General features: G+C 49.5%; 1 protein-coding gene across 5 annotated transcripts in view; it reads left to right on the top strand.

The window, feature by feature from the left end:
• TNS3 (tensin 3) overlaps positions 1-27,260 on the top strand; it is a 1,168,488-nt gene that overhangs the window by 629,764 nt on the left and 511,464 nt on the right. For all 5 annotated transcript variants that reach the window (XM_069613336.1, XM_069613334.1, XM_069613335.1 and 2 more), the window contains one exon: positions 16,789-16,830. In XM_069613336.1, the coding sequence (XP_069469437.1) occupies positions 16,789-16,830 (42 nt within the window). The remainder of the gene's footprint in view (positions 1-16,788; positions 16,831-27,260) is intronic.

Raw genomic sequence — 27,260 nt, forward strand, 5'->3', positions numbered from 1 at the left:
CTGGAAGGGAAGAGTCCATCAGGCGAGAAAAAGAAGTCTGAGCGGTCTTCTAAGACCTTTGAGGGTGCCCCAGCAACGCGGGCCCAACAGAAGGCCAAGCACCGCGAGTCTGCGGACACCGGGAGCGCCGAACGGTCGGGCTCTTCGGTTGCCAGGCAGGGCGCAGCCTCCCCGGCGCCATCAACCACGAGCCAACGCTCTGGCTCGGGTAAGAGGAAGTCCGAGCACCCGGCGAAGCTTCTGGAGAGGCCCCGGTTGAGCTCGAAGGCCAATTCGGAGGGGGAGCGAGGCGGTGACCCCCCCCCAAGGAAAAGGCGGTGAGCGCACCTAAGGTGGCGAAAGTCTTGATCCACCCGGCCAAGCAAGGCCTCTATCGAGACAGTCGCGGCGGCCCTGGCTCAGCCTGAGGAGGCTACACCAGTGGAGGCGACCTCGGGGCCCAGAGTCTCCCTGCCACCGCGGAGGGAGTCCTCTTTCAAGCCCATCGACGGGACCCCTGTGAAACCTCCGACGGAGAAGAAGGGGGGGCAGGAGGCCATCGTGGATTCGGCCTCAACCTCTGAAGAGGAGCTGATCGAAGTCTTAAGCCACGGCATTGGCGTGGAGGAAGACCAGCCCGTCGGGAGGGACCCCGACGAGGGGACGACGAGAACGTTGACGGTACCGACGAGGTTCCTGTCCGCCCGTCGGAACCCCCTCAACCAGTGCCGCAAGACAACTTGGCGGCCATTTTGTTGGCTATACAGTCCTTATGCTCGGAGATAAGGACGAGATTGCCGTTACCACCGACGGTGGAACGGCTCCCGACGGGGGACCCAGAGCCGGGCCCTTCTGGGAGCCCTCCTCCTAAGAGAAGAAGGATTCATCCTCCACCTCCTTTTTAACCATCGCGCCCGTCTCAGCCCTCCTCCCCATCCACGACCCGGGGGATGACACGGGGACGGACATGGCCGCGACGGGTACAGACGACGAGGTTTACGGCGAAGATCCTCCGTCGTCACCTCCTCCCCGGGCTTCCCCGCCCGGCGAGATTGGATCGTTTCATGCCATGATTGCCAGGGCATCCGAGCTTTTCCAGCTCTGCCCGGAAGAGAAGAAGGAAGGCTTCCTTTATCAACGGCGCGAGACCAAGAGGAAGACGGTCCTCGCTGTACCCCTACTGGACGATATCTGGGATGAGGGTCTCCCTCCTCAAGAACCCATCCACAGCGCCTGCGAGAAGGGATCGGTACGAGAAGAAGTACCGGGTCCCGGACGCGCCCCCCTTGTGCCTTTGGGCGCAGCCGACCCCGGACTCGGTCGTCCCCACGGCGGCCAGGAAGAAAGCGGGGGGGGCATCGGCCTCCACGTCAACTTCCCCCCTGGACGGCGAGGGAAAGAAATTGGACACGATGGGAGCAGAGTCATCTCATCGGCAGCGACGATGATTAAGGCTGCCAACGCCTTGGCTATCGTAGCATGCTACGACAGGGAGTTGTGGTACAAGATCGCCCCCCTGCTGGACTTCCTACCGGACGACAAGAGGGCTGAGGCCGTGGAGATCTTGCTGGAAGGGGGAAGTGGCGTCGGACCACGCCACTACGGTAGCGACGGACATCGCTGATACTGGTTTTCGCCAGTTGGGCAACGGCGTGTGCCTTAGACGGCGTGGATGGCTCAAGGCAACGGACTTCCGGCAGGACGTGCAGACCAGAGTTTTGGACATGCCGTTCGACGGGAATAACCTGTTTGGGAAAACAGTGGACGATTCCCTGCAAGCCATCAAGGCAGACACGGAGACGGCCCGGGCTCTTGGTGTTCTCCAGCAACGACGGCCGCCCTTTCGGAGCATCGGAGGAAAGCAGGGTGCCTCCAAAGGTTCCGGCGGCAGATATTCCACCTACCGTCAAGCGGCCCGTTCGTTGTCACAGGAAGCCTACAGGGGACGAGGCAAGTCGGGCGGACCCCGCCGTCGTCGCCAGGGAGGACAAGGCGGCAAAGCCTCGTCAAAGCAGGACTGAACCGGCCATGGGGTCGGGCCCCCACCGAAGCACCCCGGTGGGAGGGCGGCTGGCTAACTTCGTCGGCGTGTGGGAGTCCATCTCCACCGACCGTTAGGTGCTGGACGCCCTGGCCCAGGGTCACGCGCTCGAGTTTCTAAAGAAGTGCCCGGGCGTCCCCCCGTGGCCAGGAAGGAACATCACGTCCCTAAACTTCTCTTGGAGGTAAAGGCGATGCTCAAGAAAGGCGCCATCGAGCTAGTCCCAAAGAGGCTTCGGAGCTCCGGAGTTTACTCAAGATACTTCCTCCTGAAGAAGAAGACAGGAGGATGGCGTCCCATCCTGGACCTATGACGACTGAACAAATTCATCCAGGCACAGAAGTTCTGGATGGTCACCCTCCAGCACGTCCTGGGTCAGCTGGAGGAGGGCGATTTCCTGTCGTCGTTGGATTTGGAGGATGCTTACTTCCATATCCCCATCCTAAAGGGACACCGAAAGTTTCTCAGATTCGTAGTCCAAGGGCGGCACTATCAGTTCAGAGCCCTGCCCTTTGGATTGAGGTCAGCACCCAGGGTGTTCACCAAGTGCCTCGCACCGGTGGCGGCGCGGCTGCGCCTGGGGGGGATCCACGTCTTACCCCTACCTGGACGACTGGCTCATCCGAGCAAAGACAAGGGAGCTCGCCGCGGAACACATGGCGAGGACCGTCCAACTACTCACGGACCTGGGATTCTCCATAAACTACGCCAAGTCCCACCTGGTTCCCGCGCAAGACGCACTGTTTCTGGGAGCGAAACTCGACACAGTGGCGCTTCTGGCCTCGCCGTCGGAGGAAAGAACGAGGGCCATCTTGGGCAAGGTGCAGAGGATGCTGGTTGCGTACGCGGCCAAGGTGAGGTCCATCAAATCCCTCCTCGTAATGATGTCTTCTTGCATTTATCTCATCCGCCTGTGCAGGCTTCGGATGCGCCCGTTGCAGGAGTTCCTGGACGCTCGCTGGGTCCAGACGACGGGCAGCTTCGAGGACAGGATCACACTCGACGAGAGTTTCCGACGAGCGATCTGGTGGTGGGGCACCCGCGCGCATCTGACGGCGGGCATGGACTTCCAGACCCCGGGCCACCAGAAGACAGTGACCACGGATGCCTCCCTGGAAGGGTGGGGAGCGCACACCGAAAATCTGCACGCGAGAGGCCTTTGGCTTCCGACGGAGAAATCCCTCCATATCAATGTCCTGGAACTCCGTGCAGTGTTTTGGGCCCTCAGGTCCTTCCTTCCGTCCCTCAAGGGCAAGGTGGTGAGTATCTTCACCGACAACACCACCACCATGTTCTACATCAGGAAGCAGGGCGGTACCAGATCCCCAGCCCTGTCCAAGGAGGCGCAGGATCTGTGGCATTGGGCCGTCGCCCAAGGGATGTTCCTGGTGCCGTTTCATCTGGCAGGAATAAAAAACACCATTGCCGACTCGCTCAGCAGAGAGCTGCGCTCGTGCCACGAGTGGGAACTATGACAGGACCTAGTGGACTGCTTCTTCCGACGCTGGGGCACACCCCAGATTGATCTGTTCGCGACGGCGACGAACTCCAAGTGCCGGAGGTTCGCCAGCAGGTTTCCCCAGCCGAGGAGCATGGGCGATGCTTTCTCGTTCCCCTGGGAGGGCCTATTCCTGGACGCGTTCCCTCCTTTACCGTTGCTGATCCGGCTCATCAACCAGCTCAAGAGGTCACGGTGCAGGATGATACTCATCGCACCCGCGTGGCCGAGGCAGATATGGTTCCCGGACCTCTGGACTTGTCGGCATCCCCGTCAATCAAGCTGCCAGTGGACGCGGATCTTCTCTCCAGGGAAGGAGGCGCCATCCTCCATCACGACCCAAAGTCGCTGAACTTGCAGCCCTGGCTCCTGCAGCGCTAGAGTTTGGAGGTTACGACATACCAGCCGACTGCAGAGAGGTTCTTGCAAAGGCCAGGGCGTCCTCAACTCTTAAATGCTACGGACACAAATGGAAGAGGTTCTCTGTCTGGTGCCACGCACAGAAGATTAACCCTCTACGGATTACGGCTCCGCAAGTACTGCCGTACCTACTGACGCTGGACTAGCGCACGCTTCCATCAAGATTCATCTTGCTGCGATCTCCCGATACACCAGAACCACGGGACGGACGTCCTTGTGGTCTCATCGTCTGGTGAAGGAATTCATGAAGGGACTGTTCAGATCGTTCCCGCCGGTGAAGGCGCTGGCCCCGGCGTGGGAGCTCAACGTGGTGCTGACCAAGCTCATGGGACCTCCGTTCGAGCCTCTGCACTCAGCTTCGTTTTCTTGTCGTGGAAAACAGCGTTCCTTGTGGCCATCACCTCCGCACGACGAGTGGGAGAGATCCAGGCCCTTTCCTGCAAGCCCCCATGCTTGACTTTTCACGACATGAGGGTAGTGCTCAGGACGCACCCCTCCTTCATGCCCAAGGTGCCGTCGGACTTCCACCTCAACGAACCCTTGGTGTTGCCTGTTTTCTTCCCGTCGCCTTCGTCGCAGGCTGAAAGGACTTTGCACTCGCTGGATGTGGCTAGAGCGCTGAAGTTCTACGTGGATCGCACGAAGAGCTTTCGGAAGACGTCACAACTTTTTGTGAACTTTGGACCTGTCAATCAGGGGAAGGCTCTCTCAAAGGCTTCCATTTCCAAATGCCTCTCCGGCTGTATCATGTACTGTCATCGGTTGGCAAACCGAGCGCTGCCCGGCCGTCCGAGAGCCCATTCCACCAGAGCGATCGCAGCTACCACGGCGTTCCTATCTGGTGTGCCCTTGCTGGACATCTGCAGGGCTGCTACGTGGAGGTCGACGCACACCTTCACGAAATTCTACTGCGTCGACCGGGATTCCAGGGAGGAGTCCAGGGTCGGCCAAGCAGTGCTGTGCAACCTGTTCGCCTAAGGTGAGCCTGGTGAGGAGGTAAGAGACGCTTAATGTTGAGTTGTTGTATTGCTTAATGTTGAGCCTGTTGCCACCTCCCGTGGTTGTGCATGTGTGTACTGCTATGTATTCTCTTATTCATGAGCATGTGAATCCATGCCAGACCCCATGCTGGAGAAGGAACAAGTTACTTACCTGTAACTGTTGTTCTCCAGCATGGGTCTGGCATGGATTCACATGCGAACCCTCCCTCCTACCCCTCTGCGGCTCTTCACTTGGTCATACTGCCACTTCACGTGCTACCAAATCTGAGGATGGCTGCCAGAGGCGGGGCTTAGGGACAGGGCAGTCATTGGCTGTGGTCAGTATGATGCAGAAATCAGTGATTGGTTACTACTACGAAAGTCAGATCAGAAACGAAACTGATACTGATTTTTTTCTTTACCAAGGATTCCCAGCATGACGACGGGGAATATTCATGAGCATGTGATACAGGCCAGACCCATGCTGGAGAACAACAGTTACAGGTAAGTAACTTGTTCCTTACCTTACCTCCATGCACTCCGACACGTGGACATGCTGTCTGACAGGAGAGAACTCCTCTCCCATCAGTCAGCGTGTTCACGCTGAGCAACGTGAACACACTGAGTGACAGGAGAGGAGTCTTCTCTTGTCATTCAGCATGTCCAAGTTGTCAGCTGAATATCGGGAGGCAGCGGAGCTCACTTCTGAGCCCTGCTGTCTCCCATTATTTTGCTGTTTGTTGCAGAACCAAACGGCTTCACAGCAAACAGCAAAATCAGGGGCAGACCCGGCAGAGAGGAGACAGCACAGTCCCCCGTGTGAATAATGGACACAGGTGGACTGTGCTTCTTTCCACTTGGGAGAGGGGGCCGCGAGGCCCCCCGCAAGTGCGAGGCCCGGGGCAGTTTGCCCCCCCCCCCTGCACCCACCTCGTGACGGCCCTGATAAGCCCTCACCCTAGCACTAGACATCACTGAATAATTAACTTTAAACAGAATAATTTCACTGTTTTTATCTCTGTTCATAAAATCACATTGTCATTGGTCTCTCACTGTGTGCAATGCATCCCAATGTGTTCCATCTCTCTAGAATCAAAAAATGGGCAGTACTATTGGCAAGGGGCACTCTAAAAGATCACTTACCTGATCTTAGAATTTGACGTTGCAACATTAGGATTATAATAATTTCGTTTCAAAACTTTAATGTCAGTGATCTTCATATGTATCGGAGCGGCATAATAATGCACATTACTCCTACGTCCCGTCCCCTTTCCTCCATACTTATGGGACATTCCTCCGTCCTGTGGGACGGGACAGGAGCACTTTGTAAAAAGCATCACATTTTTCAAAAATGTGTCCTTCTTCTTTTTTTACGCGGGGTGCCGCACGCGGCCGTAACCCCGCCCTCCTTAGCTCTGCCCAGTGCATCGGCCATCAGTCCTTTTCTCCGCACGATCGGGACTGGACGCACTTGCATCTTTGGGAGACTTTTTTAACAGTTCTGAGAGGCCTGTTAAGGTCTTGTCAGAGAGGTGTACTCCTCATTGTTCCCGCTCGGGCGGTGACACCGGTTCTGTTGAGGGGGCACAGAGTGAGGTCTCTGACCATAATTCCTCTGTTACCGGCGTGGCCGAGGTTCCTCTGTTGGAGGCTAATTTGGCGGATAGCATGTCTCGGAAACATCCTAGGCCAAACAGTACCGGCTCTGCTGAGCCTTGTGTCAAGGCTAAAATGAAGACCCCTGACCCACCTGTGGAGACCCCTGCCTCACTCCCACATGTTGCAGTTCTCCTCAGGTGCTGACAAAATGGCAGCCATTTTTGATTCCTCCCTTACACCTATGCCATCGGCCTTTGGTGCTGGAAGCGGTTTTTCAGGTGAGCATTGTTTTCCTTGTGCGCATCCTTTTCGTCCGTGTATTACTGGAATGCTTGGATGCCTTTACTGCACATCGTCTCGCTCCCTGCGACATCTGCTCCGCTCATGAGAGGACCCTCCTGCCATGCCTAAACCATCAGCGGAGGATGCCTTTTTTGGAAAATTTCAAAGGCTTATGCACTCCGACGCCATGAAGGAGTATTTCCAGGGTTTGTTTAGGGAAATATGCCCTCCAGTGGCTCCTGCGCCGTCGGTTCTGGCCGCGGCACTGGTTGTTCTGCCAGCTCTGCCTCTGCTTCTACCGGTTGGCCCACCTCCAGCTCTTCTTCCCTTGCCTCCCTTGTCTCCAGTGGACAAATCTTCAGCAGGGCCAGATGCGACGAAGCTTGACCCGGATGTGTCGGATGACACACAGGGGGATCAGGACAGCGAGGACCAACCCGCTCTGTTAGAGCCTTCCAGGTGACATGCCTTCTGGATGTTCTAGTACCCGAGGCACCCGCTCCACAGGAAAGGGTGCTTTCTGGGGCGTTAACCTGGTCTCCTCTGGAGTGTACCGGTTTGTTCTTCCAGAAGGACGTTTTGGCCGAGGTCCGAAAGGTCTGGGATAAACCACACTCTGGACTGATTGTTAACAAAAAGATTGACGCTCGTTATAGGCTTCATTCTTTGGAAGAGGTAGCCTTAGCGTCTTGTCCGCCCCCTTCCTCCACAATGGTGGCAGCTGCCACGTTACAATCCAGACCGGCTTCAGCCTCGTCTACAGCGGCAGCCTAGGTTCTGGCCAAAGAGGACCAGCTTCTTGACTCTTTGGGGAGGAAAATCTTTGTTAATTCAGCCTTGCAGTTGCGTCAAGCGAACTCGGAGCTTGTGTTGGCTGGGGAGAATATGAAAATGTGGAAAGGTCTGTCAGAGTTTGAGGAATTAATCTCAGCGGATAAACTAGACGATTTTAAAGCGGGTTTGTCAGATGCCAGAGTCCTAGTGCAGGATATGCTTAAGGCTGCGGCGCATCATGTCGACACCTTGGCCCGGGGCCTCATGCTTGGCGTGGACACCTCTCCAGGCTTGGCTTCATGCCACAAAGCTTTCCAAAGAGGTGCAGGATAAAGTTCTGGACCTGCCTTTTGACGGCAAAGAGCTTTTTCATTTATCGACAGACGTTGAACTGACCAAGACTAAGGACAGCACTGAGACCGCCAAGTCCCTGTGCTTTTTGGTGAAACCGCCTTTCAGGGCGCCGAGGACGTCTTCGCAGCCTCGGCCTTCCTCTGGTTTTAGGGTGTTTCTGGATCGGAAGACGCGTAAAATTGATACTCCAACAGGAAACTCCCATCAGCCACAAGGCCGGGTTTTCTCTCGGTCCTCGGCCTCCTCCTCAGGATCTGGTGGTCCAGCCACCGAAAAACCAGCTAAACGAGGGTTTTCTGCACTCGCACGAGACCCCTGTGGGAGGACGCATTGCGTCTCACTGGGAGGTGTGGCAGACAATCACCGAGGACCGGTGGGTCTTGTCAGTTGCTCGAGCGGGCTTCCACTTGCCCCTTCCCCCTACCCCACCCTTCAATCCTCCTTTCCAGAAGTAGGGGATGCCCTCGCTCAGAGCCGAGGTCCAGAAGCTTCTGGATCTCAGGGCGGTGGAACCCGTTCCCCTAGGGGAGCGAGGGGAGGGCTTTTACTCCCGTCTGTTTACGGTGCCCAAACCCAACCAGGCTGGCCTGCGCACCATCGTAGACCTTTCCCACTTCAATCTCTCTCTCTTCCCCAAGAGAAATTCAAGATGATCATGCCCTGTCAGATAAATTCCTCTTTGCAGAAGGGCGACTGGCTCAGCGTGGTGGTCCTCCCGGATGCTTATATGCATATCCTTATTTGGAGTCTGCATCGGAAATGCCTACGGTTTTCCATGGGGAGGAGCATTTCCAGTTTCATGTGCTCCCGTTTGGCCTCAGCTCGGCACTGCACGTCTTTACGAAGTTGATGTCGGTCATCGCAATTTATCTTCGGCTACAGGGTATCCATGTGTATCCATATTTGGATGATTGGCTGCTGCACAGTCCTTGTCCTCTGTCAGCCTCAAACAACCTTCAGTCTCTCCTCCAGCTCCTGTTCTACCTTGGGCTGTCGGTGAACTGGCAGAAATCCTCCATGACGGTCTCTCAGGACTTGATTTTCCTGGGTTTTCGTTGGAACACGATCGACTGCAGAGAGTACCTGACCGGGGACAGAATGACAGATCTGTTGGCCACGTGACAGGTGTTTATGCGGTCGGAGAGCATGTCGGCCTGGTGGTTTCAGAGGCTTCTGGGCCTCATGGCCTTGTGTGTGCTGGCTCTTCCTCTTGTTCGTCTCAAGATGAGAAGGACGCAGATGGCTCTTTGGAGCTCTTGGTGCCAAGCAGTGGATCCAGACTCCAAAATGATTCTGGTTCCTTCCTTCATGAGGATAGACCTCCTGTGGTGGTCCTCTCTCAGCAGTCTGCCGGTGGGTGCTGCTTTTCAAGACCCCTCCCCGCTATTAATGGTCACAACGGATTCCTCCCTTCTAGGTTGGGGCGCAACATTGGATCTCCTTCAGGTTTCCGATCTCTGGTCACCGCAGGATAGACAGCTTCATATAAATCACCTGGAGCTCCTGGTGATATTCCTGGTGCTGAAAGCATTCAAGCCTGTCATTGTCAACAAAGTGGTCTGTGTCCGCACGGACAATGTGGTGTCCATGTTTTATATCAACAAGCAGGGGGGGTACCAAGTCCCCTCCTCTTGTGGACCTTGCCATTCAGATTTGGGAATGGACTGTTCAGCATGGTATCTGGCTGGTGGAAGTACACATCCCGGGCCAGCTGAATATTACTGCAGATGCCCTCAGCCGACGAACAATGGTCAGCTACGAGTGGGTACTGAACACTGAGGTCCTCTTACTGATTTCCAATTGTTAGGGCACTCCTGGGTAGGACCTATTCACGGACAGGAAGCTTCCCCTGTATGCCTCCAGAAACAGGCTGGGAGGCTCTTCTCTGGGAGATGCTCTCAAAATTGAGGGCCTACGCTTTTCCGCCTCTGCCTCTGATTCATCAGGCGCTTTGCAAGCTGAGGGGCACAGTGAATTGTTATCCTCTGTTCATAGCACCGTGGTGGCAGGCCAGGTTTTGGTTTTCAGAACTTCAGCATCTATCGGTGTGTGCACCGATCAGGCTTCCGATGGTTCCCAACCTGCTTCACCAGAGCGATCAGCAGTTGTGGCACCCCTCCCCACAATCGTTCAACTTGTGGCATGGTGCCTGAGTTCAGATCCTTAGAGTGCCTCAATTTGTCCGCAGATAACATGCGCATTATTCAGGCGGCCAGGAAACCCTCGATGAGATCTCAGTATAAAAGTAAATGGCTACGGTTCTGCCATTGGTGTTTGGCTAGGCAGCTGGACCCCAGGGAGGCTACGATCGACTCAGTTCTGTCCTTTGTCTCACATCTGGCAGAATCTGGCATTCATGTTTTGTCCTGCAGGACTTATCTGTCAGCTATTGCCGCTTATCTTTCCACGGATCAGTGCTCTTTTTCGCTGTCAAATCCAGTCATTAGAAGACACTTTGCAGGCCTCATGCACCTTTACCCTCCTGTTCGCAAACCGCATCCAATGTGGGATCTGAATGTGGTCCTTCCGGCCTTGTGCCATACGCCCTTTGAGCCCTTGGCTACAGTAGACCTTAAGTAACTTTTCGTGGAAAGTGTCCTTCTTGGTTGCTGTGACTTCGGCAAGGCGTGTGAGTGAGCTCCAGGCCTTGTCGTTGGAGCATCCCTTCCTTTTCCTTCCTTCCTTCCTTCCTTCCTTCCTTCCTTCCTTCCTTCCTTCCTTCCTTCCTTCCTTCCTTCCTTCCTTCCTTCCTTCCTTCCTTCCTTCCTTCCTTCCTTCCTTCCTTCCTTCCTTCCTTCCTTCCTCTCTGATTTTCATCTGAATCAGTCAATCTCTTTGCCTGTCTTCTTCCCAAACCCAGCCTCAGAGGCTGAGAGGGTTTTGCTTTTCCTGGACATTAGAAGAATTCTTAAGTTCTATCTGGACAGATCATCTGAATTTAGGAATTCTTCTCAGCTTTTGGTGACTTTCGGTAATCAGCAAGGTAAGACAGCCTCGAAAGCGACCATCTCCAGATGGATTGCTGCCTGTATTACGGAGGCTTACACTGTTCAGGGTCTTCAACCTCCAAAAGGAATTCATGCTCATCTTGTGTGGGGCAAGGCGGCTGCTGTTGTCTTCCAAAAGTATGTCCCCTGGGAGACCATTGCGAAAGCAGCTACGTGGGCCTCCCCATCGGCTTTTTGTAGGCATTACTGTCTAGACCTGAGCTCCAGAGATGATGCTCAGGTCAGTCAAGCTGTGCTAAAAAACCTGTTTTAATAAGGAGTTTCCATCCACCCATAATTCCTGTGAGGTGTGAGGAGTGCTTGGGAATCTCCCATAAGTATGGAGGAAAGGGGACGGGATGTAGGAGTATAATAAAGTTACTCACTGTAGTGACTACCTTACTCCTAGTCCATAGTCTCCTTTCCTCCATACGCCTGCCCGCCGTCCCCTCTAATAAGGTTTCTCTGTTATTGCTTAAAGGTCTCAGACCTGGTGATAGAAAGGGACTGATGGGCGATGCGCTGGGCGGAGTAAGGAGGGCGGGGTTACGGCCGCACACGGTACCCCGTGTAAAAAGAGAGGAAGGACACATTTTTGAAAAATGTGATGCTTTTTACAAAGTGCTCCGGTCCCGTTCCACAGGACAGAGGAATGTTCCTTATGTATGGAGGAAAGGGGACTATGGACTAGGAGTAAGGTAGTCACTACGGTGAGTAACTTTATTAATCAATGTTATTGTTGTCGGGCATTGGGAGGTCACGGTATGACATTTTAGGTGGTTCTACATTGTAAGCAAATTTAAACCCATTTTAAACCTAACCAATAACACAATAAGCTAATGTCCAGTTGCCTTTTTTCAATACAATCTCCATTTCCTGCCTCACATGTGACTTGGGATACATAGAAAAATCTGTTACATTGGGGCTCATCTTTGAATAGCCATTTGCACTATGAAATGCTGCTAGATTTCGGGTTACTATATGTAGACACATGGAGGATAACGGATGTAATTGATTCTGCTGTTTGGTCAGCTTTCCCACTCATAGTATGCATTAATTGTACTGCAAACCTGTCAAGCAAATAGATGATCATCTAGAAACACTCCATGGTTTGTGGGATTTGTGTATTTTTAAGCCTCACTTTAGCTCAGGTTATTCATAATATCTGTTTTGCCTTTTACTCTTTTTAAACAATTGGTTTGTAGTCCATGTTATGTTCTGGTGAATATGTATAGCGCCTTATTTACCTTGGTATGATCTCAACGCGCTGTCGGTTGAATGCCCTCAGGGACTGTAGTGGAGGTTACTGGAGAGAGAAGGGTAGTGTAAGTGCTTCGGTGAACTCAGTATGTGTGCAGCCAGTGCCTTGTGCAGCTGCATTCTAATGATAGGCATGGTGTGGTGCCTGTGTGTTGTCAGTAGAATGTGTGCAGCAAGGCCATTGACCTCGGGTCAGCGTTCTGGCGGTGGTGGCGCTTGTGTAGATTATATGTGCAGCTAGACCGATTTCTTTCACGGGGTATAGCTGCGTTCTAAAAACTGTTGGTGTTCATGGAGGTGAGTAGGTATGTGTGCAGCTAGGCTGAATTGATCGTGGGGTATAGCTGCATTCTATTGTTTGTTGGTGTAGAGGAGAGCGTGAGAAAACTTGTGTGTGTGAGTGAATGTCTGTACGGATTTATTGGAGACCCCTGTTGTTTTTTATTTCCTTTGTGTTCACTGAGTTGACTGTCTAGTCTGGAGGAGCATTCGCTCTCAGAGAGAAATTCTCTGCCTGGTTCCGCACATGCTTCAGAGCGTCATCCCATGAGATGAAAGTATGTTTCAGAAGCTTGGATAGACGTGCTGGTGGGCCCATTTTCCAGGTCTCGGGTAATAGTTTGCGGCAGGTGGGTGGGAATCATGTCATAGTTTATGGTTTGGATTGTGGAATTGTATTGTATTATTGTCCCTTTCCGGGAGCTGCAAGTGCTCCCCTGATTGGAGGGCGCAGTGCATATCTGCAGGGGACTAGAGCTAGTATAATAACTAAGCTTGGTTGATACTGCGCCCCGGGTGAAGGAGTTCATTGCATCAGTTCCCAGCAGACCAGGTTAACCTGACTTCATCAGAGACCACCTTGTAAGTACCTACTTATAAATTAGTTGAATAACTTAGGATCTGTAATAGAATAAGTTACTAAAAGTTAATACATTTAAATTGCGTTTTGCTCCTTTAAAAAGCATAGACGTTACTTTAACAGCTTTGAATTGGTGTTTACTCCTCAAAATAGTAATAGAGTTGGTAGTGTTTTATCATTTTCTAAAGTAAATGAGTGTCTGGGTTTGAAATGGAGATTTATGGGCAGGAGCTAAAACTAGCCCCTGGGTGTCGGGCATCACCCTGTGGGCAGGAGCTACTGCAGGGGACCCAGGAGCGACCAGAGATGCTCATTTGACTTTTTGTCCATTTTGTATGAACCATTGTGTTTAAATGTGTATTAGATGTGTTCTAATTCTTCTTTATTAGTATTCTCAAATACTCAAACTTAATGTCACATTTACATGTTTGTAAGGCACCAGTTGGCCCGAGAAGCCAAAAATAGCTCCTTGCAGCTGTTGGTTTCAAGCCAACCAGGCTCTACTATGCTAGAAGCAGGAGCTAAATCGCTCCCAGCTCCCCCCAATTCTGAACCCTGAGTGTACAAAATCGTCCAATAGGATTTGCCCACCTTGATTAGCGGCGTGCTCTTCATAATGTGGTATTGGGTTTTGCTAGCCCTGATCTGCGTTAGTGCATTTCCAAAACAGTCTTGGAGTTGCTTGTAGCCCTTCATAAAAGTAATGGCTTGCTTACCTAGCTTGAGCTAGATTAGGTGGGCTAACACAAGTGTCACGAGGTTGCATATATCAGGGGCGGGGTGGTTGGGGGTTGGGTCTGCCGAGGAGCTAAAAACACGGGCATCATGACACTGCTGTCAGTGCCTGACTGAACCAGGTGTCAATGTTGGAGGTTGTTCTCCTGAAAAATCAAATATATTCAATTTTTAAAACATTTTGGGATCCACCAAGTACATTGTTGGAAAAGCAGAGCATGTGAAATCTGTAGCTATCTTAATTCTGAAAGGTCACCAGAGTGCTGCCAAACAACGCATAAGTGCTACTGCGAAGCTTTACAGGTGCCAGTTTAAAATCCATGGGACCAAAGTTGAACCATACGCGCAAACGATCAAGCAATATGTCAAAACACCTAAACCTGTTTCCTAGAGCCATCAACATTTTATTTAACGCTCCATCTATAGCCAGCAAGCTTTGAGATGGTCCGGGGTACTGATCTCTATAGTGGCGATCATTTTGTGGGATTAGGGAAATCTGGTCTAGGCTGGAGGGAGCCCATGGGAAGACGAGCGAGAGAGGGGCGGCCATTGCTTTTTTATCTTGGGTGTGGACTTGCTCCATATATGATGGGCATAAAATATGGAGCTAAAAAGCAAGCAAACACTTTCTGGTGTGTCCCAAAAGCACGCCTCGTGAAAATAAGGTGCCCAGCATCATATTCTAGCTCGTGCCTGCTTTGGGACTGCGATCCAGTCTATGGGCTGGATCGCATCGGCCCACACCTCGGCTGGCTGCCCTAACTCCACATTTTGTGTTCTTTGAGCAAGCATGTCACCCAATTAAATTTTTTTCAGAAAAGATGGTGACCATGTTGGCACGCTTGCACATTGTGTATTTCCAAGTATCTGTAAAGCATCTGCTGGGCGTACACACAGCACACACTTAAAAGTACTTAAGGCTTTGCTTGAAATATCGCAGCCCATGAGTCCCAGCCATGTGCTAATGACCTTCACCGTTTCAGAAGGTAGTGTGTGACCAACGAAAGAAACCTTAATCATGTTATTAATGAATTATAGTGTGAAATAATGATGTATTTAAATTGTTAAGTTTTAAACATTCAATCATTATATGAAAAGAGTTGGGCGCTACACAGAAATATATTATTGGTGCTAATATGTTTTATATTGATTTTGATGTTGAAATGCGTGTATGGTTTTAAGCCGAATAAAGTTGTTTTTTTATGGCAAAGTAATTAGTGTTGAGAAATTTCCTGCAAACTCAATTTTTTTAAATCTGTCAGACACATATGACCAGGTTTTTAAGTGGACCGGTACTAGCCAGGGAAGAGTTCCGGTAGTGTTTGGAAAAAACTTGGGGCATTGCCAGGCTCCCTAAAATCCCCTGTTCGCCCCAGCTGATGAGGCTGTTAGATCCCAAGGCCTTTTATTTCATTGGTCTGTGGCAGACATGGTGCATCTGTGGGGCGCCGCTACAGTATTTCACAGTGAGCCTGTGTCAGACATGGTGCATCTGTGGGGCGCCGCTACAGTATGCCACAGTGAGCCTGTGTCCTAGGTCTGTGGCAGACATGGTGAATCTGTGGGGCGCCGCTACAGTATGCCACAGTGAGCCTGTGTCCTAGGTCTGTGGCAGACATGGTGCATCTGTGGGGCGCCGCTGCAGTATGCCACAGTGAGCCTGTGTCCTATGTCTGTGGCAGACATGGTGCATCTGTGGGGCGCCGCTACAGTATGTCACAGTGAGCCTGTGTCAGACATGGTGCATCTGTGGGGCGCCGCTACAGTATGCCAAGGTGAGCCTGTGTCCTAGGTCTGTGGCAGACATGGTGAATCTGTGGGGTGCCGCTACAGTATGCCACAGTGAGCCTGTGTCCTAGGTCTGTGGCAGACATGGTGCATCTGTGGGGCGCCTCTACAGTATGCCACTGTGAGCCTGTGTCCTAGGCCTGTGGCAGACATGGTGCATCTGTGGGGCGCCGCTGCGGTATGCCACTGTGAGCCTGTGTCCTAGGTCTGTGGCAGACATGGTGCATCTGTGGCACGCCTGGTCCTTGTGCTTGATTGGCTGTGGCTATAGGTCGCGCCTTCAGCCACAGTCGGGCCCTCAAGTTCCTGGACACAGAAGGATGTTGGACGGCTTCCAGTCAGAGGCGGTACTCATAGCTTTGGGCCGCATGTTATCAACAATACGATAACGTTAAACTTGAGACCGTCATCATACCGCTAACCTTGGTAGGCACCGGCAGATGCTGAGAGGGGCTCCTGCCATGCAGGTGAGTTTGAGCGATGGGAGGAGCGGTCATGGGCGAGAAGCTGAATTGAAGGTGCCTCGGGGCTCGTTGCGGTCGGTTATTTATAAGCCCCCCCTTTTTTAGAACTCTTCAGTTGGAGGTCTGATAATGGGTAAGTAGGCGCATGCGGGGAGAGGTACCCGTGCAGCTCATGTTCCCTTCCCGTGCACCCCTCGCTGCGGGCCCCCCTAACTCTCCTTTCCCTTGCGTGAGTGTAGCTGGCAAGAGGCTCCAAGCACAGCACTGACCGCCCGCCAAGGATTTGCGCACTGCTCGCTGGATTTGGGAGGCTGGCATTGAGTCGGTGGGTGGGGGATGGAGTGCTCTCTGGCAGGACGGGCACAGTGCGCACTTTGTTTAGGACGCTGCGAGCTCCGTGACACAAGTGCGCCTTTCATCTTGAAATGTTTTTTAATCAGCATGTACCCCCCCCCCCCCGAATGGTTCGGTTCTCCGCGACTGTCAAGGTCGCGATAAGGTGTCTGCTCTGACGCACGCGCTTTAATGTGTTTATTTAGTATTTTCATTTCGCTTAGGTTGTTCATGCTCGGAACTGCGCAGCTGCTTGCCTGGCTCAGGTCGCCTCCTGTGAGAGGCGCAGACTGTCGTGTAAATAGATAAACTGGGAAAATGTGTTCAGGGAAGATTGTCATAGTTATTTCACGATGACACATTGCATCTGAAAAATTGGATTTATACTATTGTAAAGGCAAATACTAAATGGTTCGTTTTTCTTTAATTTTACAGCCTAATAAGTCGGATTCAATGTTGAGCCATGTGACCAGAACAGTAAGTGACTACGTACATGCTCATGCTTACGACATGCTAGTTGTTTGATATTTATTTTTGCATTTGTTAGAGCGCACAAAACCCTCTGGTATCTAGGCGCTAGTTACATTGAGGTAAAAAGAGAAGACGGGAGGGGCGTGGGGAGATGCAGTAGTGGCTTGGAAGAGGCTTGGGAGGAGGAAAGTTAGCTGAACAGCCAAGTCTGTAAGTTTCTGTGGAAACCGTTTTGATTCTCAGCCGAGGCTTGGGTGCATTAAACACAGACGAGCACGTTACAGGAGTGAAGATCTTGTTTGTACCCTTTAATTTGTCTTTTATTGACATTGACGGACCTGCTGGCACTAAAACACTAGAGTTTTGAAGGGTTTGTGTAGGCATGGTCATTGTAAGGGATTTTGGAACCTCCGGAGGGTGCACAGGTACCTGTACGCCCCACCCAAACCAAAGAATTGAAGGGATTCAGAATCTTGGTTGCTTCTGCCCTCCTCCTCCTCCTCGGCATTTCAATCCAAGCCTTGAAATGCTGGAAATCAGCAGGAGTACCACCCTGAAGACCCCTGACACCTTCAGCCATGTTAGAATCAGAAAAATAATCGAACAGCATTCCAGCGACAGCATTAGCAGTCCATGAGCAGGGCATAAGTGCTGAACACATTTTAACAGCAGTAGTCACAGGGAAGGGTGTATGGGCTGTGGTATAGTCTCAGGACATAAATCGGTAACTGTATTCAGAAAGATACACATATACCAGCATAGACAAATTACTGAGATGACCAGGCTCACATAGCTAAACTGCTCCATGTGTGCATACAGGAGAGCACTGAAAGGTATACATATTATAGTGCAGTGGTTATGCATAAGACACGCCCAGGAAGCTGCTCCCCCACAGGGACTGGGACTAGAAGAGGGACACGGTCTTCAAGTGGTGTTGCCGAAAGTGAGAAAAACTCGAATTACTTTGATGTGCAGTCTTATTTATGGTCACTATTCTTATATATGAAGTAAACCAACAGCCAGTTCAAACAATGGTGAGACTTTTGTTTTTTTAAATTTATTTTTATTGAGCATTTTCTTATTATACAAACATGAATTATCTCGCATCTGCACTTATCTTGCATGTTCACAAAACAGTAAAAACATTTAAAGAGCATAGCATGAGAACTAAATCACTTTAAGGGGGGCTGAGGATTTTTAAAGATTTAAGGACCTGCAATTTTGACAGGTTGGACACCATGACATTAAATAAGTTGCCCAGGATCACACTCTTTGGCTAAAAGATGAAGCTGGCATTTGAGCATAGTGTGCAGTTTACCAATCTGTCACCCATTTCTTGTGACAGCAAAGTGCAAATAATTTGGAATATTTGACTTCATGGACTAAAGTAATAAATACCGTTTTGGACACATCAGAGCCATCCAAAATGACAACATTTAAAAGAAATGGAGAAATATATTCTGTGAATGGTGAATGGCCATAGCTTCATTTTCTCCATCAAGTGAAATACAAAAGGGCAAGAACACTATTTGAAGTGAGCTGAAAAAAAGTCTCATCTGGGTTTTAATATTGTATTTTAAAGCTTCAAAAACACCCAGCGGGAGCGGATGCGTGTGCTTGTGCGCACGCACACATTATGTATGATGTGCAGAAGAACATTTTCAACTGTCCAAAAAAGCAAACTATGTGCCAAATAAGGGGACCTGAAAATAAACTACCCCAGAGGTATTTGTGACATTTGGCTTGCTGTCAATGGTCTTCAACCCCTTCCACTCAAATGGCCTCCATGAAAATAAATACCAGGTATTGGGCTGAATAATGCCACCTGAATGTGAAAAGGCGAACCTTTTCAGAGACGAGAACCTAATACTAGACAGTGAGATAAGCTGACTGGTCCAGTATCGCTGTATTGACCGTTGGCAAAGCCGGGATGGTTGCCTCCCATTTTTTGTTAGTCCTGTTTCGCGCAACTGAGCTCTAGAAGTGCACCATACTGATGCCATAGGTTAATTCTTATAACCAGCGTTGTCTGGCGCCAGTATGTTTTTGTAGCACAGTCAGTGCTTCCATCACCAAAGTATATATACACAGATAAGAAGCCATCTTTCATGAATCCAGGAGGTCACATGTCATTATCTTAGCCTGGGGCCAAGCTACCGCGAATCAAAAAGGAGATTTCGGGTACGAGGAGTACCTTGATGCCATTACGCCAGCTTTTGCGAGGTCCCTTTACTTAGAATTCAGAATGGGCACTATTAAGATTCCCATATTTACTTAGCACCTAAGCTCTGGAATGCCCGCCCCAACTCACTCAGAGCAGAACCATCGCTGTACTCCTTTCGCAAATCCCTCAAAACGACACTATTCAATTAACCTCTTCCCTCCTCCACCTACACTTGCTCTCATACGTCTGCTACGAAATGTGTCCTGTAATGAAAGTTGCCTTGTAACCATCTCCCTTCCACTGTAACCAGATTATGTTTACCTGGAACAGCGCCACAAAGCCCCCGGGCTGATGTGCGCTTTAAATAAATTTGAATAAATAAAAAAAAAAAACCTGGAAGGCAGGCAGCCTGAGGATTTGCCCACTGTGTGACGCAGGTGATGAAACAGTCGCTCACTGTGTTGTTTTGTGTCAAATTACAATCCTTTAAGATCACAATACTTGAAGCCTATCTTCAAGGTAAGGGGTATTGCTAACAGTGCAGACACAATAGCCTGCTGTAAACGTACCTCTGAAATGCTGATGGTAGATCTGGTAGCCACATCTATACATCATGCTTGTCTGTGTAGAGAGAGCCTGGTCAAAGCTTGTGGCCTATTCAAAGAACAAGGTATGGCAGCCATGTAGTTAATGAATTCCATGTCTATAACTGGACCTGATTTTGTATTCTTACCTTATAGGGAACTTGATTCCTTTGTAAATATTCTTGCCCTTGTTTTCCAAAGAGATTTTTAGGTTATTGTTTTTTGTCCAATTTTATAACTGAATACATGTGTAATAGTTTTATGTGACTGGTTTTATGGCTGACGCTGAATAAAACCTATGATGATGACACACCACCACCACCACCACCGTCAAGCTAACCACAATTTGGTTCTCCGAACAGGCATATGAACACAGATTGCTGCAATGAGTACTTTACACACTGAGCTATATTCTGAACCATAGTGGACCTCATATTTAGCAACCTGCATGCCAACATTGGTTAATTCACATGAGCAATAGAATCTCCACAGCAAGTTGCGAAACGCTGCCAGACTTGTGCTATAGTGAAAGCACAAACGGTATGCGCCACAGCCAACACAGAACACATTACAGGATGAGTTGACTATATCAGAACGTACTTGTCGGCTACAGTCGGGCAGCAGGCTCAGAGCTAAGAGTCTCTGCAGCACACCCCATGATATCATGAACGTTGCGATTTATGTTTTGTAAAAAGTACCACAGTGTGGGAGCCCCTCTACTGAAAATGAACATGGGTCAAATGATCTGTTGTATGGGATGCATCCCACTCAGGCGGGTCTACAACCACATTTTAGCTTGCTGTCCCTTTAACAGAGGAGCAATATCAATTTGCAGATCACGCTGGTGCCACCCAAAAGGGCAGTCCAGTACTGAAATGCTAGGCAATTCTCCTCTGAACAAGAGTACCATCCGCAACCCCAGTCACGTGTTTTGGCCTTGTTAAGCCTCATCAGGGTGAAGGTGAGCCTCGTAAGGTGCAGCGAGCAAGGGGTCCACATCTCGATTGCCCTTAGTGTGAAACCACACGTTTTGCAAAATGTACAAAGGTGTTGGAGCCCCTCTACTGAACAAGCCAGCATTGACATCTTTGAATCGGGCAGCCATGTGGGGGTCCCTGCCAAGATAAAAAACGCCAGCCCTTTTTTGCTCTCCCATAAAGATGTCTTTGCGTAGCCCTTCGCCAACTCTGCCAGTTTCCATCACCTCTCCAGGGTCCTTATTCCCCAAACCATGTTTTCGCGCATCGTGACAATCCATTTGATATTTAATAGAAGCCAGGTTATGTTCTGCAATCTCGGCACTATAAAGCACACTGCTGCCATTTACACAACCTTTTGCACCACTTACCTACTCAATTGTGATGTACAGGAAAGTGTGACAAATCTGGCAATGTAGCCACTACTTTCCCAGGAAAAATCTCCCCTCCTGTGGCCAGGGTAAGGTGCCATCTATCTGATGATCCTCACCCTGGGGGCGGGTATATGAGGGAGGATCACATGGGGAGAGACGACCCTCATGTGAGTGGGGCAGACTTGCCAGATGCGAAAAGGCATCCCCATTCAGTTGCACCTCCTTTTCCTCCCTCTTCTGCTATTCTTATACACTTTCTCCAACCTTCCCCTTCCTTATCGCTGAGAAGTACTGGTATGGACCAACAAGAGGAATACCTTCATTTCACTGAAACCAGGAAGAAGACGACCTGCCCTCATGAAGATAATACTGGCACAAGTGAGAAATACCAAGGGATGAAGATTACCTCCAGGAACCACTCTAAGCATTCTAGTGGTTGTCAGTTTCCTTTTTGTTCCCTCCCAATAGAAATGGAGGAGGGGAACCGGGAAGTGTTGTTAATCCCTCCCTGGAGGAGTCTGGAGCAAGGAGGACATGCTGCTGCTGGAGCAGAGGCTCTGAACTAGAAAGCAGGAGGACCCTTGAAGGACCAACAAGAGATTTTACCTACTTGGGAGCTCCAGAAAACCAGAAAAGACTACATCACCCAGCTAAGAAGGGAAGCTGGGGCCCGGAGTCTGCTGCTACTGTCCTGCATTAGAGCAGTTTCCCGCCAGGGAGCGGAGTGCTGAGGAGAGGTCCTGTGGCAGACCTGACTGCCTGGAACTGAGAGGCGGAGAATGGCAAGACGAGGAAGCGCCACAATTTACCTGGTTGTGGGATCCAGCATCCCGTGGCAGAAGCAAAGCCACCTGAGTGGTCCAGGCGAGACCCGATGTGTGTAGCGAAACAAACGTGGTACAGCCGCCGAATATGTAAGAATACCACAGGAGCCCAGGGGAGGCCACAGAAGGTGTCCGTTGTTGCAGAAGACCGGATCACTTGCAGACCAAGTACAAAGGTACAGAGAGGGAGCCTGTGAAGGCACAGGGATACCCCAGAGGCTGTGGTTGGGAGGAAGTGAAGAGTCACCTTTCCCGTCCCAGTGGAACCGAAGAGAAACCAGAGTTGAGAATGGGAAGTGGAGCCGGGGGGATGAAAGAGCACCCCAGAGAGACTGAGAGAGGCTTGGCAGTTTAAGAAGACTTAGTTAAGAGACATTACAGAGTTGTACAAGGGGACTGGCACCCACAAAGCTAGACGAGAAGTCCTGAGGAAGAGAACCTTTGGCAGAAGGTACGAGAAGACCAGGAGCAAACAACTTTTGGCACAAGATGCGAGACGTCCAAAGGAAGAGACACTTTGGCACAAGTTGCAGAAAGCCCAAAGGGGAAAGAAAGATCCTTTTGGCACAAATCACGAGAAGACCAGAGGAAGGGATGTGTATCCTTTGGCAGAAGACCTAACTGTGATGAAGAGACTATTGATGAAAAGAACCTGACTAACGCTTTAGGGAAGGGAGATGCCTTTCCAATATTGTTTTGGAACTTGGAACTTTGAACTGCTTAAAGCATCCTGAAAAGTAGGGGTGTCACGGTATTAGTTTTATGACGGTACAATAACCTTCTTGCCAAATGACGGTATATCATGGTTATCACGGTATAGCAGGTGGAGTTAACTAATCTTAACAAATATTTTCTAAAAGGTCATAAATTGTCAGATTTATCATCACAAACAAAACCATGCACCCAGGGCCAGAATTGGGCTTTTCAACATACTTTCCACTGAAATGCCACCCCTTGCTTGCACCAAACACAAACGCACTTGTGGAGAGGAGGGGGAGGTGGGGCCCTGCTGTGACTGGCAAAGCAAACTGAATAGCTTTTCTTAAGTGGTCATTTAGGCTTTTAGCTCCCCCACTGGCTACTGGTGAAGATGAACATGTTGCCAAATTGATAATCTGCATGCCACAGATCAATGGAGTCTGATGGTAGTATACGCTTGTGCACATACACACACAGACGCACTCTCTCTTTACGTTACAGCCTTTAGTTTACTTCTGGGCCAAAAGGTGTTCAGTAATCACGGACATGTTACCCTTTGGTATGGCAGCAGGGAATACCCACAGAGTAGATTAAATTTCACAGTGTGACTTATTATATGTAAATTCAATGATAGAACCAGGGAAATCCGCCATTGTCATATGTTTAGAAAACATTATCCATTATAAATATATAAACCCCAAAGCCTCCAACCCAAAGTCCCGGGAGGATAGCTCAGCGGAAACGTGCGTGCCTTGGAAGCAAGACGACATGAAGCAACACAGGTTCGATCCCTGGGTCCGCGCTTAGAAACCTCTGGGTGTTTAAGCATGTTATAAATACGCAACTAAGACAAAAACAATTACACAACAAAATAAACCAAACCAATTTCTTTAACAGCGCCTCGATGCCCTGGGGCTGTGTGAGCGCTTTAAAAAAAAAATGTAAATAAAAAAAAGTAAACCCCTTTCCTTCTTGGCACTGTATTTATTCTTCCTATTGCTAACATGTTGATTTTGTGTCAGGCACGTGTGGTTTATGGAATGGCATTAAAAACTGCTCAAACTGAAACTACTTGGCAGACGGCACATCCAACAGTGCAAGACCAAGACTGCGCAGAACTTGCTTACGGCAGCCTTTCCAAATCAGATTGAAAAGCACACTTAACGGTATGAACGGTATACCGGTATAAACAATGTGACGGTTATTATTGTTCAATTAAGTGGTTCACGGTATCTTTAACGGTATACCGTAATACCGTTACATCCCTACTGAAAAGGGAGTCATCCTGTTCTAAGCAGGGTGTAGTTTAGTTAAAGTTTTTTTGTTGAAGTGTAAAGGGTGGTAATAGATCTAGAACACAGGACTGTGGACTTTATACTTTTGATTGACGGACATTCTGACTAGATCATTTGTTTTGGTTGGTCATAGGGACAGGGAGGGTTCTTCCTTATTTTCAGTTCAATAAAAGTCTATACCAACAAACGTAACACCCTTGTGTCCTGAGTTTACTTCTGCACCTCTGCAAAAGTTGTGACAATATCTTGGTATATGTATGGAGGTAGAGGTTACAGCGGTATGCAGTCCTTGCAGAGTGGCAGGGCTGGTACCTATATACCCTCCCCCATGGCTTTAAGTGGGCCAGGGCTAGCCAGGGTTCAGCCCAGGCAATCTCAAAATATTGCCCTTAAACCAGGACTCTCCAGATTGACCTCCCTCTACACATTTCTTTAAACATGAGTGGAAATGTTGCTCTTTGCCAGTGGATGTCACCTTCAGTAATCTTTAGAATCGCAACATCTGTTAAAGATATGTGAAATTGGGTACTTTCCAAACAGGAAATGGAAATGATAAGAATACATTGTTTGATTTTGCCACACATTGTATTAATGTTTCGAGGGGATTGGGTCCTCCGACATATTCCATATCTATGACAGTAATCACTACAGCTGTGCTGTTTACTGTCATACATATGGAATATGTCGTCGGACCACCCCATCGAAAGAACGTTATCAGGTAAGAGAGTAACTTGTTCATTATTAGAATGCCTTTTATTTAGTTTGTATGAATAAAGGATTTGTTTTATAAGAACTGTGGGATTGCATGGTGTGCGGACACCTTTTGATTTGATGTTCTGTTTCGTGTTGGAATATATTTATTTGATCAACATTTTTACACACATTACCATTTTAAATACATCTTTTAAACAAAAATGTGTGCCCTTTAAACAAGATCGGCTCTGTTAGGTCACTTTAATTACACAGGCCACTCCTCTTATAAAGCTTTATTAGCTACTTGGCATTTAAGACTGCACAAGAGACTTTTTAGGCAATGCCCCTAAATATTGCTTCACGACGCATTAGAGCCCCCCTCCATTTCTTTTCCCAGTTAAAGCACTGCCCTCCCCTCTCATATGTGTCTTAGTTTGTTGAGTCCATGTATGTGCGTCCATATAAATCCTGATCTGTGCAGTTGGGCACCTATAAGCCTTCCCCATCTGCTCCTAGCCAGGCTTGCGGAGCTGCTGAGAGCGCATCCAAGTGACTCTTGATTGGTGCTGTCCAGGGAGATTGTTCACTGTGCAGTGTCCTGTGCAAGGTATGTAATGGTTTCCGAGAGTGTTGGGGAGGCGAGATGTGCGCATAAAGTAGGTGATTTGATGCATACAGACATTACCCCACCAGTTGGGTTTGAACTTTAACTTGACTTTACTGTGTGAGCTCTCAACCAGATATAGTGAAGATTTTTGTGTATTAGGTCAAAAGACCTTTTTTTTTTAAAAAAATTAACGATAGATTTAGAAAGACCTCACAGAGCAGTCTTTCTAACTCACTGTCATGCCCCCGCCGCACACAAGGGTGCCCAGGAGCTGTCTGGGACCCGGAAGCGCCATCAGGGGAGAAACGGTAAGTTTGTGTGCGTGTTGGTGTTATAATGGGTGAGGGGAATTCTTGTGCGGGGAGGGGTGTGGCAGGGATGGAGGAAGGGGGCTTTAGGGGTGAAACCCCACCGATTTCTAGCACATCCTGCCCGAGAGGGTGAGGGGCAAAACTATGCCATGTTTTTGCTGTTTGCAGGCTGCTTCAAATCAGCCGGAAAAAAAATCGATCTTTTTGTTAGGTGATCTGTGAAAATATGACCTAGACCCAATTTTTGATCTCCCGTCAACAAGAAAAGGATCATTTTCATGGACCAAAGAAACCTATTACTACTTGAGTTTAGTTTATAGTGTAAGGGAAAGAGTTGGAATTCTGACATAGGGCGTTAGACTTTTTACTTTAGACATCCTGACATGCTCATTAGCATTTTAGTTGAGGAAGGGACACTCCCTCTTATAAATAAAGCAAGAAAGGGTTTTCTTTCATTTACCTTTTGAATACAAGTTTTTGCCCACCACCATGCCACCACTGTCAGTCCTACTTCTGCATCCTTACACAGTCAACAGTGTTCATTAGTTGTGCGAGAAACCTGGAGGTGTCTCACCCGCTAGTCGCCAGTGATCTGTCATCCATGTGACCAGAACACGGCCATCGCTTTTGGATCCAGTTCTTGGGGGTGGACCAGTGGGGGAGGATCACCTGTATGAGGGGCCCTCGGGAGTGTAAGTGGGACACCGGAGGGTTTGACGCGGTATCCCCTTCACAATAACCCCTTTTCCCCATCCTACCAGGTAGGATACCTAGTATTTCTACCCCCTCCCCCTTTTTGACACAAACTCATTCTCATGGACAGTTCACTGTGAGCGACAATGGACAAACCCCAGACCCATATACCTGACATGTCCCAACACCATGGACAGGCAAGGTCAGGCAATTACGGATTATTACACACACCTGACTTCCATCATGCTTCCCCACCCGGATAAAAGGCAGAGCACAATAGCACACTCTGAGTGAGGCAAACCGCACAAGGAAACACCAGTTCCAATATGGCAGTTTAGCACAAGGAGAAAGACTGCTTGACCAGAGAGTCGCAAGGAGGCAAGTACCTGTGACCACTAAAGACCGTTACTTTCATGAGCCCTGGAAAGTAAGAAACGGAAGACCAGGAACTAAGGTTGGTCACACCTGCAAATTGTGTCAAAGGTACCTGGGGCTCTTCGCGTAGATAACCCAGGTGAGGAGGAGCGATTGCTTTCGTGGTACTGTCCTTGGCTCCTACAACAAAGCGGCGTCAGAGAAGACAGCACAGCCAGTGGGTGAGTTGGAGAGACTGATACCAAACCAGCCTGTGATTTGAACCAATGTTGCAAGCAGCAAAATTGTACAACAAGAACAGTGTGAGAGGTGTTTCCAAAGAGCAAAGCAGAGATAATTTGAACTTTGCAATCGAACTTTGGGAGGCAAGCAAATGATACCATACACAGTGGCCTGACGCCAAGTGGGTGCTCATTCGAAAGTCTCCGTTGGGTATCCAACTGATGCGGAATATGAATAAAAAGGAATAATCTGATTGAAGTGGTCATGCAACGGGTCAAGCTAAATCCTGTGCACATTTGAAAGTCCTCGATAGTTTAAAGTGCATCTCAATTGGTCCAAACCTGGCTGAGGGAGACTAATTAAATGAAAGAAGAATCTGAGCCCGACTGAGGGTTGTCCGGGGTAACACCCATAAATTAATACTAAAGAAGAAGAAAACTTTTTTGTGTTTTGTTTTGCAGGCCCTCTGAGTCAAGAGACTTGCACGAAGCAAGAGACTTGGACCCAGAAGATCTTGAACTGTGTAAATGGACTGTATCCTCGTGCCCGGAAGCCAGAGTGTGTGCTTTGCTCAAGTGAACTGCCTTTCCCTGTGCTGAAAACGTCGGGAAGGGAGGC

Source organism: Ambystoma mexicanum, chromosome 5p (genome assembly GCF_040938575.1).
Source record: "Ambystoma mexicanum isolate Mex_15411 chromosome 5p, UKY_AmexF1_1, whole genome shotgun sequence".
NCBI classification, from domain to species: Eukaryota; Metazoa; Chordata; class Amphibia; order Caudata; family Ambystomatidae; genus Ambystoma; species Ambystoma mexicanum.